Raw genomic sequence first — 15099 nt, 5'->3', positions numbered from 1 at the left:
AAAGTCATTTGCTGTGTACAGCCTTCGGAACAAATACCCTCATCCTGTTCACAATTGGCTACGTGCGGCACTGTCAGCTATCGCTACTTTTCTTCACCGTCATTATGTTAATGACCCGTGACACTTAATACAGTCAAACTCCTTTATAGCGAACACCTTTTTAACGAAAATACCACTACAGCAAATTTTTTTTGCGGTCCCGCTGAAGCCTATAGGTCCAATAATGGACATCCTTTTTAACGAAAATACTTTTACTGCGAATTTTTTTTGCTGTCCCCTGAGCTTCGTTGTAAAGGAGTTTGACTGTATTCGTAACAGCTTTCGTCGTTTTGTGGGGACGTATAATGTTACGACCACCCGGATCAGCGTTTATTTAATTTTCCGCAACATTTGCCCTGTCGATAGAAATATGGACAGGATTGATTACTTTTTCTTTTCTCTGTAAATCTGCTGGATAATCTTAAGACATGAAGACAGCTCTCCAGCAGTCACATCTTGCATGGAAAAAACTTGTCGTTTGACCAGAATCCTGGTGGACAGAGACATCGTTCCAAATTGCTCAGAACATGTTGCTGCAAGAGTGGGTCGGAGATGATTAGATGGAACTAGACGAAATGTATCTGTGATGTCTGTAGAAGCATTGCAGTGTGAAGTACAACATGTACAATTGTATGTTCAATAGGCATCTCCATAATATACTTTTGCAGCCTCACCACGTTGCATGTGATGCATATTTAAAAAAATTTTTTTTTGCAAATGTAATGTTCCTTTGTTCAGTGATAGCGAACATTTTTGCAACTCCTGTCAGGTTGCCTGTATGCAGCCTGCAGTGCATAAGGCATTAGTTTGTATCAAATGCTGTATTATTATTATTATGATAAAAGATTACTCATGTAACGTTTAAGACACTACACGACCAGCACGTGAAAAATGAAGTGTGGTAAGCGAAAGGCTGTGGCAAAAATCATGTGATCTTTAGTTCAATCTCACGACGCCAATGCAAGTTGTTTTTAGCTGAGCCGTGCCTTCCTGGTACGTTATCTTTTCGTTGCCTTCAAATTTGCTTGGTTCAGTGACATGCACAGATGGCGTTGATAGCCAAGCATCAGAAAAATACTTGTGCGTTCCAGAGCAAATCGTGCGGGAATTTTGCTCGGGTGCCAGAGGTTCCAACTGTTGTCCGATATCTAGTCCAAACTGCTCAGTTTACCTTTCTCTGAAAGTTCCTTTCAAGGCTGAAGGGTACACCTTGAACATCACAAAACTGCCCACGTGTATTTGGCCTGCTGGAAAGAGCACGTGAACAGAGTCACGTTCACATTCACAGCGCCCGTAGTAGGCCCACACATTATGTATGGCTCTTGTACGAAATTTGACTCGGAAGATAACAGATCAGAGTGCAGGGGCAACGTCATCTTCTGATCATGTGTAACTGACCCCGCCTGCACTTTGCTGCCAGTCATGAAGCTGCTGCGGGTGAGGGGTATGATGTACTATATCTTGTGATCGAAATCACGTGGCTGTATTTGCTGACTCAGATTTGATTGAGAGAAGCAAATTGTTAACGGCCGGTTTGAGGTATCCTCATAGATAGGAAGAATTGCATTATTTGTGCAGATTACGGGACTGTTTAAAGCTTGCATGAAAGAAACGATTAAAGTTGTCGGCCATGCTAGCATGATTTCAGTGACACGGAGTGTACTTTCATAACTTTGTATGCTCAAAGAAATTATTTGCATTTGTACAGCAAGCATTTCCATGCTCAAGCATAAGAGTGCACATGTTGTCAGTGCAGGAATGCAAATGTGAGTGGTTTGTTGGCTTAACATTTTTTTCCTCATTGTTTGTATTTACATGTGTAGTTTCCTCTATTAAACAGTTATTTCTTTTACACAAGCCTCGTAGTGTGCCTCCTGCCAATGTATGCATTGCAAGGTGCAACCTGTGTAGAAGAAAAAAGAAAGAAAACGTCTGAACATGTGGAAAGTTGTAAAGTGGACGATTCGTTTAAATTTCTTTAACAGCCACAAGTCTTTGCAGCTCTTGCATCGTAATAACTTTATTGCTCACACCTTTTTTGCATTTTATGTATATATACAGTGCAAAGCATTTTTATTTTCTCTAGAATGATACACGAAATAGCACCGGTGAAATCAATATTACAAGATTTCACTATGTCTATTCTTTGACTGGCAATTACTAAATTGGTACATCAGTGCAATGGAAGTAAAGTTACAAAAATAATACATCACGTACATTGACTTCAAGCAGTTCATGTCCAATAAGTTCTGTGAACATGTACAGACTGAGGATAGGCCTGCTCAGAAACTGAAGGTGCTGTGTGCCCCACACTAGGGATCGCAGGATACCAACATAGTGCAACAAGGTCAGTGCTTGTGAAACATTATGCATAGAGAGCATAAAATGGGATCATCCTCATATTCCTTTGTGTTGGCAGCTGTCCTCACTTTTGTGCTCTCAAGAAAACTTCAAGAAAACTTGCAGGAGCACGCTTAGACCAATTTGAGATGTGGCACTTGAATAAGATTCAGAATTAGTAAAAAATCAAAATTCTTAGGGTGTTTGAGGATTTGTTTTGAGTAGACAAATACGGCCCGGATCACCATGTGGATTGATTAAAATGGAACTAGCCCAAGTTGAGCTACTAAGCTATGACAAAGCTACATCAGCCACTCAAAGGAACAGCTCCTGCATGCTTGAACTCAGTGCCACATGTACATATTACACTTGCTCCAAAATGAGCTGAGCTTTACCGTACAGAAGACTACGTTAATGTTCCAAATGTGCAAGAAATAAAAGCCTGGCTACTGTACGGAAAGGAAATACTGAAATGGAAAAAAAAGGTGCCTGCCACCATTCTCTGGACTTGCTACCTCCAACTAAAAGCGATTCGTGCAAATTTTACATCGGAATGCGTGTACAAACCGTTCCGCCTGGTTCCACCTGGTTCCCCCGATACTGCAGACCCCTCGGTGACAATACCCGTGAATTTCAGTTCCAGAACACATTAAAGAAGTGTTGCTGCTGATTCGTTTCCTCCAAGACACAACATATCTCAGCAGGCAACAACAAGCACGCGGCAACATGGATAATAAAATACTCTTTTTAGTATGCACATTAAACTAGCAAAAATAGGCAACATATAGCTTTACTCAAAAACTATTTGCAGAACATATATAACATTACACTTGTACAGTGCTGGACAAACGTTTATGGAACACACTCCGGCGCATTCCATCGTCGCAGTGACACGCTAGCAGTGATTGGGACCATACGGACTTAGACATGTGCCCGGGCAACCCAGTCACCTGTTTGTAAGTCCGCAAGGTACCATTCGCTGGTAGCGTGTCACTCGGAGCGAAGAATGCGCCGGAACTTCCGTAAACTTTTGTCCAGCACTCTACCCTTGTGTTTGGACCTTAGGTTTTATACTTGTTCGGAACTGACTGCAAAAACATTAACACCAAAACAATCGGCACAAAATACAAAACGTCATCAATATTATGTAGGCAAGTAGATGCACAATTAATGATGAAGTAACTATTCTAAGTGTATGAGCCTTCGTAGTGCCTTAGACGTAGCTGACATGGGACGAAGCAGAATGACTCTGTATTATATATGGCTCGCTGGTAAGCGTCAGGTCGGAACCCAACTGTGTAATTGCCTTTGTACTTTCGCATTACAGTGCACACATCTAAATACGTTTTGTTGGGATGTTTTGCCAAAATACATGTATCACGCATCTGTAGTGATGTCGTTCAAATGTGATGCAGCAAAGGTACCTGGAAAGAGGACCTGCCTTGTCACTTTAATGTACGTGTGTTTTGTAGGGGGATGCGTTACATACCATAATGGATACATAACTATGTATCGTTTGTGCTCACAATCAGATTATGCCATGTGTGTGCTTCTCGGGTTCACGTTATTGTAGTAAGATGGGAAAATCGGAAAGCTTCGGTAGGCAAGCGTAAAAAAAAAAACTCCCAGATGCATGAAAATGCTCTGTGTAAACCTCGGCAATTACACATACCTGAGGGTGCAGATATACTCTGAGCAGTCTGCTGAATGAAGCGCACTTTGTAAAGTTCAAGACTAAAAACCAGTTACGTGCAAAGGAAGCGTACTACTTGCCTGTATAGATATTCTAAATAGAAGCAAAGGCAGAACTCCAACAAAATTGGAATGTACAGAACAGGAAGGACAAGAAGGCACAAGTTGGCAATGGCACGTAAATATATATGACAGGCGACGAAACCTGACACAACCTAGAATCATGCACCTCTTCTCAAAATGGCTTGCATGTTAGGTTATGTGGCCTGACTAGGTTGCACAGTAACCCACTTTTCATGAGAGCAACAATTTCACAGCAACAAAATCATCTTAACCGGTCGCTCCACAAGAAGTAATCCAACTGCGTGACTAAATCCCGACAGACTTTGTTTATTTCCCTTTTTTAACTGACTGACTGACTAGCGGTGCCCAACAATGGACTCGGGCAACGCTTCATGGTGGCTATTTTTCAACAAGGCCATATGACGCGTAAAGTAAAAGTCACAAGCGTGCTGAGCAGTGCGAAAATTCTGCATGCGTAATGGAAACATGTAGTCTAAAGTGAGTACGAAATGTAATTATTTTACAGTTTCCCTTTACAGCCCGAAAAATAATTTTTTTCTTATTTTCCGTGCTGCACAGCTGTCAAATTTTACCTTGCAACATGGAGGCAGTGAGCCAACAAAAGGAACATGAAATATACATCCAAAATGTAAGTTTACAATGTGGTAAAAAAGACACATGACCATCTGAGATTTGTCATTCAGTATAAACGATCAATCTGATGTCTACTGATCGAAAACATCTTTAGTCATTTTCTGCAGTGAAGCCATCAAAGCCGGCCACTGTGATGGCAGTACAAGACATTTCGTGCCCTTCACTTGGGGACGGCACCAAATTTGGAGAAAAGTATTTTTAAGGGTTAATTAAATTTCTAACCAGCAAAGAAAAAAAAAAAAAGAATAGAAATGAAACCCATAGGAGTTGAGCCACCTGATTGGATCACTTCTTGCGGAACGACCTTAATATATATCTATTGCATCAGCGCAAATAATAAATATGAGAGATAATACTGGCACACCACAGACGACGACGGATGCACACTATAAGCTAAGGTACATCCAACTAGGGCAAGTAACAACTCAGAAAATATGTAATAAATAATACGAAAAAATCAGGCATGTCAATTTACAGGCAGATTGCTGCATGTGGATGTGTGTGATGTGGTCAATGCACATCTTCAGTACAAGTAAAAACTTCAGCATCCAGACCCCACTGGTGCGGAATTCAGCTTCGCAGGAAAAAAAAACACAAAAAGAATGCTCTAAAAATACTGCCAATCAAATCGTCGGCATATCCAAGTCATGGCATGCTCCATATGTAGTAGGTATATGTGTAAGTGCTGCCTAACTAACATCACATGTGACAACCACCAGTATGTATGTTGCAAAACACAGGAAGGAGCTGCAGAAGTATGACCTCACATTTCTTGTTCTTGCAGTGTTTTTGGGATATGTGTCACCCTGCCCTGTTGCTTCTTCTTGGACTGGTGCATGTGGGCACCAGTCCCATATGAATGAGATCAACTGTGTCCCCCGCTGCTTTATGTGCCAGTTCATACATACCATTACTGGGATACTCAAAAACAGATTCTGTACAAATACTTTGACAGGGCATCCAAACGATATGCATCCAAGAGGGCATCAGTGTGCCATGATATTATGGTTTCTTTTACTACAGCTTCTTGGTATATAACTTCATATAGTTACTTAACACGTGTCGGGTAGTTAGTCGGTGAACTGTCCTTACTGCAACCAAGTGCAAAGAGGACAATGCAAGCAGTGTGACCTCAAAGCACTTAACATGTGTGTCTCTCTCTCGCAGTTGTTCATCGCAATGATTTCAGTTAACCTTCTTTGTACGGGTGACTGCGACACGCAGCAGTGACTATGCGGCTAATTCAGTTACACGCAAGTGCTGCTACCATTTGCATATACCTACAACTTATGATTGTCAAGAACAAGCACCTCTAATAAGGACAGTGAAGGATCTGCTTGCTGCGATGACTACTATTTTTGATATTCAATACTATCTAGGGTCCGACTCTTTTAAGCTAAATTCCTTTCCCGGGATTGGGTGCTATTTTTAAATCCAGAATGCAGGGTGAAATCGGGTGCTATTGCTACATTCGGGTGTTATTGGAATAACACCCCAATTATCATAATGTCAAAAATTATAATGTATTATAATTATTAATTATATAATTAATTATTATTTTCTTATTATTTATTATCATTAATCAGTTTCTTTCTGTCCATCTTGTGGCCCGCAGCTAAAGGAGCACACGTTGGTAAAAAATGCGTTCCTCCTGAATTATAGTTGTGAGCGCCACCTCGGGTACAGGTCCCGAGAAAAGCTTACGGAACACTGGAGTGGCATGTATCGTCATCCCTTGCAAGCGGGAGTATACAGACTTATGGACATGTGACTGGGTACTCCATGCATCACTCCGTGGGTGTGTCCACTCCCGTTCGCTGCTAGGGTGCCTCTCCGATCGAGAAATACGTCGCTCTGGTGTTCCGTAAACTTTTGTCAGGATCCGCAACATTTAATGTGCTTCGCATAGCAAACTGTTGCACTCAAACAATATTTACACGAGACATGCACACAGATTGCCATTACATAGTGCATGTGATGAATCATAAGACGCGACTGGAACTTGGGGAGAAATCGGGTTCAACCCAAATTGGTCCGGAACTGATCCAAGAGGAATTGGGTTTAACCAGAAGAAGTCGGACCCTATCCGTACGTCTTTTCAGAATACTCACTTTCCGCGTACCCTCAAACAGCGGCAAATGTTTCACAGTAGGCGTTTGACTGAATAGGCAGTAATGGTGATTGCTGAGGTTGAGGGCACGCTGTGTGTTATACCCACCATGCAGCAACCAATTCTTGCACACAGAGCGCTCTAGCATTCCTCGATGCCAATACCGAGCACTGGCGGATAGCTCTACAGGCTTTCTACGGCCTGACCTGGACGAGTCAGTCGAAGCTACGCCTTGACCTTTGCCAGCTGTGCAAGGCGTCGCTTGGCTATTTGACGTTGGTGCTCTTTCGACATGTCATGATTGGTTAGATCCAACTGGACCATCTAAACAAGGAAAGAGTAATAATGTATTACATGATCGGCAACAAACCAGTTACTGCAGTGCGTCAGTCATTTCGTGGAAGCGAGGATCATTAGACCCCTGTGTTTCCGGGTTTTATGATTTTTCAAAGCAGGAGGAGAGGGAGTGGTGGTAAAAATCGGGCTTTATTTCAGTTGTGAAACAAGATGGAGACGGTATTGGGTGGAAAATAGAAAAACAGAGCCTCTCGCATTTTACGTGAGCATCGATGACAAGCAGCGTAACTGAATATTGTGCAGTGCTTAGCACTCTCCAGAGCCTATACTAAGCTAAGTTCACACCTAGATTTTGGGATCTTTTTCAGTTTTACGCAAAGTCATAATGTATGTTTGCACAATTTGCACAACTTTGGTGCCAAAAACGTGTTCGACCCAGTAAATCCCGTTTTTACCCACCCACCCCATTTTCAAATAAAAATAAAAGATATGTGCATATTACTGAATTATGCAAGTATTCAGCATTTAATGGGGATGGAAAGCATGATGCTCAGGAGCAATAAGGAAGTTACACTGACCTGTGTTACTATGACATCCTCGTGCAAAAGTTCATGTGGAATACTTCGCAGGACTTCCAAAGTTTCAAACATGCTTGGGCAGCGTTTCTGGATGTCACTCCTCCCCAAGATAGAGCGCAGAATAACGAGTGCTACCTTGAACAGCACCTTCACTCCTGTTTGATGAGCATTCAATAAAGAAAAGAAACAAACAAGACCAATATTTTAAAAGTTTGCAATTATTCTGCTTGTTTTCGTTTTCGCAACAGAGACGAGATGTCTCACCTTCACACAGGAAGATGTCCCAGATCCGAAGCACAGTTGACCAGGGAAGAGTTCGACTGAATGCACACATGAACCATTCCGTCATGTACATGATGGGCTCAATGCGCTGTTTCTTCTGCGGTGCAGAATGGTGGAACCAATCACACACAGAGACACAACAAATGAAACAAAAATGACACCATGAATGACAAACAACAAGACGAGGAAGCCAGAGCAGAGCCACTTACAAGATGTCTATATGCTGTCGGCGACACCTTTTTGAGAAGGCCAAATAAAATTTCCCCGTCCAACTGAATCGCTTCCTGTGAAGTGTTTCAGACACATAATGCATGTGGAAGCACTGAATGTAATGTTCAAAGATTGTTTTAAAATGTTCCGGAATAGAATTCTGATTACTGCCTTTCATGGAAAATTCCAACTGCAACGATCGTTAGAATTACATTTTATGTGCATGAATTTTGATACAGTAGCTGACAGGACTTGATGACACCATCAATACTGTACGGAACTGGTTATATATGATGGTCATGCCATGGTCTCATAAACATGCTCCTCGAATACAGCACTTTTACGTTAAAGTTCTAGGGCACTATGCTGTACATAAGAAATGCAGTTTGACGAGAAATAACAGTTCTCCAAGGCACGTAACCTGTATAAGCAACCGAAAGGATCAGTCTTACTACATTGGAAGTAGGGAGGATAAGGTGCTTTTCCCAGGACTCCTCCAAGGGGGTGCATTTGAAACACTCGGAGCAGACCATATTGCCCTCCCCACTTCGAATATAGTTCACTCCAATATACTCCTATATACTTCAATCCAATGGAAGACTCTATTGGGCCTCTTTAGACTATAGTGGATTCTTAGCTTTGGATGTCCATATTTAACACACGATGCAACATGAGAGCTTAGCACCTTGCAACTGTATTGTGAGCTAGTATTACAGATGTTGTTCTGCTGTAATGCAACTAGGGGGTTGAATGATGGGCAAAACCTCAAATTTCTAATCTAATTTTAATACTGCTATGGCCCATATTAAAAAAAATTGCTGATGTTTGTGAACTGGAAATATACATGAAAAGCGCTGCTTAAATCGAAGCTATTCTCAGTCTGCAAATGGGCAGAAAAGCACACATACCAAGCCAGGACTGTAGTAGCCAGGCAGGTATGTGTCACATATACACACCAGGCACCAAAATGCCTGCTCTGCTGGCATGTGCATGAGGAGTACTGCTGCAATGGGAGCCTGCGCCTGACAGTAGCCCACTGCAGGGTTCAGTATTGAATAGGCTTTCAGTATCCGAAACAGGTCTTCCTGCCTGCATGAGATAAGCACATGCAAAGAGCTCAGAATCTGAAAAGCTGTGTGTAAAATTTACTGTATGCAGGGACAAAACACTGCAGAAGTTCAGCTGGTGGTTGGACATGACTTGGCACCCAGGAGTCGACTACAACTACTGTAGGCAATGCCTAGATTGGGAGTATGATGCTAAAGAGCTGTACTGCTACATATTCTGCTTAGATTAGGTTAGGTTGGGATAGGTTAGGCTAGCTTTTTGTTGAGTGCTTTTGACGTTCCTTTCATGGGAGTAAAACCTGTGCAAACGGTCTATAGTCGCGTTCAACTTAAGAAGGAAAATAAATCTAGTCCGTCAGCTCTCAAAATATTACTGCACCGCAGATGGGATGGCTGGACGCAGAGAGATCACGCTATCTCCCTGCGCCAGATAATGTAATCCATCGTACTCGTTCTGCTTCCGTATTGGTTGTTAAGACTGGCCGCATTACACTACGCTGCAGCAGACAGTGCGCTGCCCTGCTCATCGCGCATGGTGGTGCTGCAGTATTTCTTCTGGCGCGCTATTGCATCTCCTTATCTCCAATGGCATATGTAGTTGACGGACTAGATTTCTTTTCCTTCAGTTGAACACGACTATAGTGACCAATGGTACAACTTTTTGCTAAGCTACACCCAGTGGTAGACAGTGGTAAAGCAGGAAAGATAACGGATGCTCAATAGTGGAATCAGTGCCGTAGCTATGGAGCGGGGGGGGGAACCGCCCTCGCCAGAGAGGGCGCCGAACGGCAAGACCTGGCAGGTTGTTTGTACAGTATAAAGCGGGAACGAAGACAATTCGAATTTATGTTCTCGGCAGTGCGAATGAGCGTTTTCTTTTCTTTGTTTACAGAGCTCCCAACGGAGAGCGCAAACTTGCTTTGTGACAGCGCTGTAGTTGATGTTGCTTAACATGAATTCCTGGATAAATCTTTACAAAGTCTCTGAGGCTTTATTTCTGCCACTACTCTTCACCACTTCAGGCAGTGCTTCCAGCCCATTATGTACCAAATAGCTCGCAGCGCGTTCCTCACGCATTTTTGCAATCTCTGCCACTTTCCTGACCTCAATCCTGCAGCTATGTATCTTAAAGAACCAAGTCCAACTACAGGCACCGCACAAAAATCTCAACTTACCCGTGACCCTGGTGTTTTGCAAACATCTCATGGTGCGGGAATTGCCTGTGCAGGTCTTTCTTTATATCTTCCACCCAGCGGGGATCACCAGGAAGGCTATCAAGCTCCTGGAAGTGTATTTTCTACGTTGTATGTGTACGACGTCGATTGCGACCAGGAATGAAAAAAATTGTCGAATATCGCTACAATGCTTACAGTAAACTTTCCTCTCGACTTTTCCATGAGGAAGTGTGCACCACAAAGGTGCTGCCATGCCGGGGCACGGAGTGAAGATGGAATTCCCTTTCTGCTGCGCTCTTTCACCTGCAGTAAATGATGGACAAAGTTAAGGGAGTGGAGCATCGTCATCGTCGACGCTCCACTGGCCACCACGAGGGCACAATAATGTCTCATCCGAGTGTGCATCTAGTAACCGCAGCACTTCTTACATACTGTGATTCTCCACGATTAGTTCTTTTTCTGTGGTGTTAGGTGTGGTCTTTGGTGTTAAAATACAACTAACCTTTTTGAACTGCTTGGTCATGAAACGTTCCCAGTTGTGAAGCATATCGCGCCACTTGAGTTCTCTGTTCCACTGAACTTGAAGGGGGACCTTACGTAGCCTAACAGAACAAATCATGAATCAGAGTTCATCAACCGGTCAACTGATGATCGACCAATCATCGGTCCAATATCAATAAGAAACACAACACCTAACTGTTAATCCTGCAAGGTTTACACTACAGTCCAAAACAAGTACAATGTATTTGCACGGCTCTGTTTAATGCGATAAATTAGTTAAATCCACACTTGTGCCCACAAGAGCAACCTCTAATCAGTGAAGTACTGGAGGGCACTGTAGATTACTGGTCCGATCCAAATGGAAGACTTCTTGTTTTCTATACGACAATTACATCGTAAAAATAGTCTCTTTTCTGTTTTCTTGGTGAAAGCTAACTATAAGGTTAATATTACCAATAAACTTAGGTTGCTCAATAACGCAATGAATATTCGTGCTACAGCAAATGTCCTTTAAACACTGCTTGTGCATTACGAGGCTTTAAGCGCTGTATCTGTCTAATATGTGCCAAGGAAGCACCTTCTGCTCACATTACAGTAACTTTCATGCATTCTACAGCATGATATCCTGCAACTTGGCAACTAAGTCGACTGAATTAAGTTTGCATAACGAAGGTACGGTCTTACATTTAAACTTGGCTCTAGCATCAGGGGCTCTGATTTACGCAACCAAACCTTGTGCAACTGCCGCAATCACATCATCGACTGCGTAAAGTGCGCCATCTGTGGAGAGTGCCGCGAGACTGTGGAACATGTTGTCATGCAGTGCAAGAAGCTGATGTCCGCAACAGAAACCGATTCATTTGGGGAGGCTCTTGGATTTGGGACAGACAGACATGTTCAAAGGACTAAGAGAAGATTGGAGTTGTGGTGGACTAAAAGTGCAGAGAAATTCCGTTAAAGGACGCAGTTTTGTTTAAATTTTTTGTTTGTTTTTGTTTAAATCGTACTTGGCTAGGACGCGCCTCATCAGCGCTGTCCGCCCGATACAAAGGGCACGGCCGATAGGATCATCATCATCATCATCACAATACACTCACAGTGCAGGATCCGTGTACTGTGCTCCACCGAGAAAGCCGTATTTGTCCGGAAGCAATTCCGAGGGGGTTTCGGAGCTGAGGGAACCGTTACGCTGCCGTCGCACCGTAGCCAGGCTGCTCATAGTGATGTCACTTCCGGCGTCATCGGATTCGTCATAAAAGTGGCCGTCTTCATCATCGGCTACCACGTCCTCTGTGGCACTTGCCATTTGGTCTCACACAGGCGACGGTACCTCTATGCAGCAGCACAGCAGACTGCTGGTAGAGAAAAAGAGGTTTTTAGGCAAAGTAAGCAGATGGTACGGTGCTGGACAAAAATTTACGCAACGCAAGAGCTGTGTATTCTCTCCACCGTTGCGACACCCTAGCGGTGGACGGAAGTGTGCTCGTTCACTCTGGTTCGCTTGTTCAGAGGAGGGGAGAGCGCCGGTAGCGACACCAATCCAAACCACTTCGCGAGCACATTCAAGCGATACCAAAACTATTGCGGTGTGTCGCCACCAGCGCACTCGTCCATCCCTCTGAACTAGTGGACTCTCCCGCTTCCGCCCACTGCTAGTGTGTCGCATCGAGGAGAAAATACACAGCTCGAGCTTTCCGTAAACTTTTGTCCAGCACTGTACAAGAGAGCTCATGTGAATGTAACATGATGATTATGCAATGTGCTTGTGCCTTCCATTCTGTATGTATGATAATATGATTATGATAATTGCTGTTGATTAACAGAATAAAAATCTTTGTTTGTTTGTTTGTTTTTACGCAGAATTTTGCTCCCCTTTCGATCATTCATGTGGTCAACACTTAACAAATTGCATGCAACGTTTTGGCGTTACAGTTTGGTGTAGGGTTAAACTAATCAAATATAATGAACTTGCATCTTAATTATTAATTAGTGCACTAAGCATGTTAGTAACATAAAATTGATTAACTGAACTGAATTAAAAGTCACCAAATCCTAGGCCCCAAATTCAGAGACCATTCCAACAGAGAGGGCCCCCACCCCCTCCAACCCCTTTTTCCCCCGCTTGACAGCTATTCAAAATTTCAATGGCCATCTAAAAGGCAGAAATGTATCAAACTCTAATGTTAGAAGTGCATGTGTGTGCAGCATATTGTAAGGCACCTAACAGGCAGAATTGTTTGCCACAGATAAACTGCCGAGACATGCGTTAATGGCTTCATCCTGTGATGTAAGAGAGAAAAAGATAGAGAGAGCTTCTTTCTTAGTCCAGTGCATGCCTTTACATCTTGCATCTCACATTCCAACAACGTGGGTCAGAAGAACTTTACCCTCATTTAAAACTGCTGGCGGGGGATGCATTAGATGAGAAGTGTGTCATGCATATAACAGAAATGAGCAGTTGGTGCTGTCTCACATAATGTTTCGTTATATCAACAATGTTTCTGCAAGAGCAACAGAGAACAGATGAACATTTCAATTGAGTTTCTGCAAGAACTAAACATGGCAGATTACAATTTGGTTGCACAGGTAAATGTAAGTTTTGCAGACCCCTGAATGAAATGTTGTGCCTGACCCGAATGTGGTGGCCATATGTGTCAATGCCACGAATAGGGATATGACACGTGACACGTTTCCTGGCATTGAGGTTTGGTATATTCGTGACCAAAGAATGACGCCAAACTTCTCAAATTAATGACAAGAAGATGATGAGAACTTGAAGCTGGGAAAACCGTAGGACAAGTATGATCATAAATGAGGTCACAGCAGTCACTCTGACAACTTTTCGGGCACTGTGTTTCAGAGAAAGAAATATCGCTACAGCTAGCATACTGCAATCTCATAGGAGTGTGGCCAGCCGATTTTAGTATTAGAGTTGCAGTGTAAGTTAGCTGCAGATACCATATACAAAATTTTATCCAGCACAGCATCATAGCTTCCGAGATGAACAATAAAAACTAATGGGTTCGTTCTAACTAACGTTCACATGAACTGTGATCCAACGTTCGCATCCGGTTTTACGCTGACATATGCATTAGCTGTCGCTGCTTTGTGGTCGTCACAATGATGCGCAGCAGAGTTAAAGATGATTGAGGAGTGCTTCTGAGATTTGATCGAACATAAGCAGCAAGTTTTTGCGCTGAATAGGTTGCTTGACTGCTTGGCAGTGCAGAAAAGCAGAAGCTCAAGGCGGTTACGTCATGCCAGGGAAAGGGCTTGCTTGAAAATTCAATTATTGGCTGCAAATTTCACTGAAATATTTTGCACGATGGCTTAGAACAACAAGCATGTGACAGCGTTTTTCAGCTTTGGTTTGGGTTCAGTCACTTTAAGGTGTACGACAGAGACACAATACGTGTTGTCCTGGTCGCCGTGACACGGGGAACATTATGTTAACTTGTCAGTTGTCACCACGATCAAACGTCACAAGTCTTTCGTTTCTATCTCTCGTTATGGTGCAACTTGGGTATCAGTACGGCACAGGAACTACAATATGGGCGGACTTTGTGCATTCTTGCACAGAATGAGGGAGGGAAATTTTGCATCACTGAACCGCTTGATGTCCTGTGTATTTATGCTACTTATGAGGATGTAATCCCCATGAGGCACTGATCGTAAATGTTACGCAGTAAAACGGCTAAAAGCATCTTGTGCGCAAGTACCCTCACAGCCACTACATCCCATTTTTCCTTCACGCTTCGTTGTACTGGCCTGTCTAAGCCTGAATATAAACATGTTCACAAAACACTTTCCACTTTCTTGGTCGAGCGGTTGCCATCAAGATCGTGTTGGTTGGGACCTACTCACATCTCGCTAAGCTATCTTCCTCTGGTAAGCATCTAGGATATCTCGCGCTTGTAAAGGTCATCGGGCACAGTTTTGACACTAATTCTTGCTGTACGGTACAGTTACCATAGTACAGTTGACGATAGGCATTAACCGCACAAAATTCGCTAAATAAACAAGACGATAAATAATCTGACGTCACATCCGCTTTAAGTCGCCCATATGTTGCCAACACCCAGTAGTCCATA

General features: G+C 43.0%; 1 protein-coding gene across 2 annotated transcripts; it reads right to left on the bottom strand.

The window, feature by feature from the left end:
* Nucleotides 1-2041: 2041 nt before the first annotated feature.
* LOC135370966 (TBC1 domain family member 10A-like) lies at nt 2042-15033 on the bottom strand. 2 transcript variants are annotated; one of them, XM_064604913.1, is made up of 10 exons: nt 14873-15033; nt 12106-12363; nt 11010-11109; nt 10703-10810; nt 10508-10614; nt 9174-9354; nt 8265-8339; nt 8038-8152; nt 7774-7928; nt 2042-7222 (listed from the first exon to the last, which is right to left on the bottom strand). In XM_064604913.1, the coding sequence occupies exons 2-10, from the start codon at nt 12312-12314 to the stop codon at nt 7124-7126; spliced, it is 1149 nt and encodes a 382-aa protein (XP_064460983.1). In that variant the 5' UTR covers nt 12315-12363; nt 14873-15033; the 3' UTR covers nt 2042-7123. The 2 variants fall into 2 exon arrangements, with proteins under 2 accessions (XP_064460983.1, XP_064460984.1); XM_064604914.1 differs by having other exon boundaries at nt 12106-12360.
* Between the last annotated feature and the right edge of the window lie 66 nt (nt 15034-15099).

Source organism: Ornithodoros turicata, chromosome 10 (assembly GCF_037126465.1).
Source record: "Ornithodoros turicata isolate Travis chromosome 10, ASM3712646v1, whole genome shotgun sequence".
Taxonomy (NCBI): Eukaryota; Metazoa; Arthropoda; class Arachnida; order Ixodida; family Argasidae; genus Ornithodoros; species Ornithodoros turicata.
This window is presented reverse-complemented; position numbering and strand designations above follow the sequence as displayed.

Coding starts and splice junctions, on each gene's coding strand:
- LOC135370966 (XM_064604913.1), bottom strand. CDS start 12,314: ATGGCAAGTGCCACAGAGGACGTGGTAGCCGATGATGAAGACGGCCAC. Junction 10,811..11,009: donor TGACCAAGCAGTTCAAAAAG/GTTAGTTGTATT, acceptor CATTTACTGCAG/GTGAAAGAGCGCAGCAGAAA. Junction 8,340..9,173: donor GCTACTACAGTCCTGGCTTG/GTATGTGTGCTT, acceptor AACACTTCACAG/GAAGCGATTCAGTTGGACGG.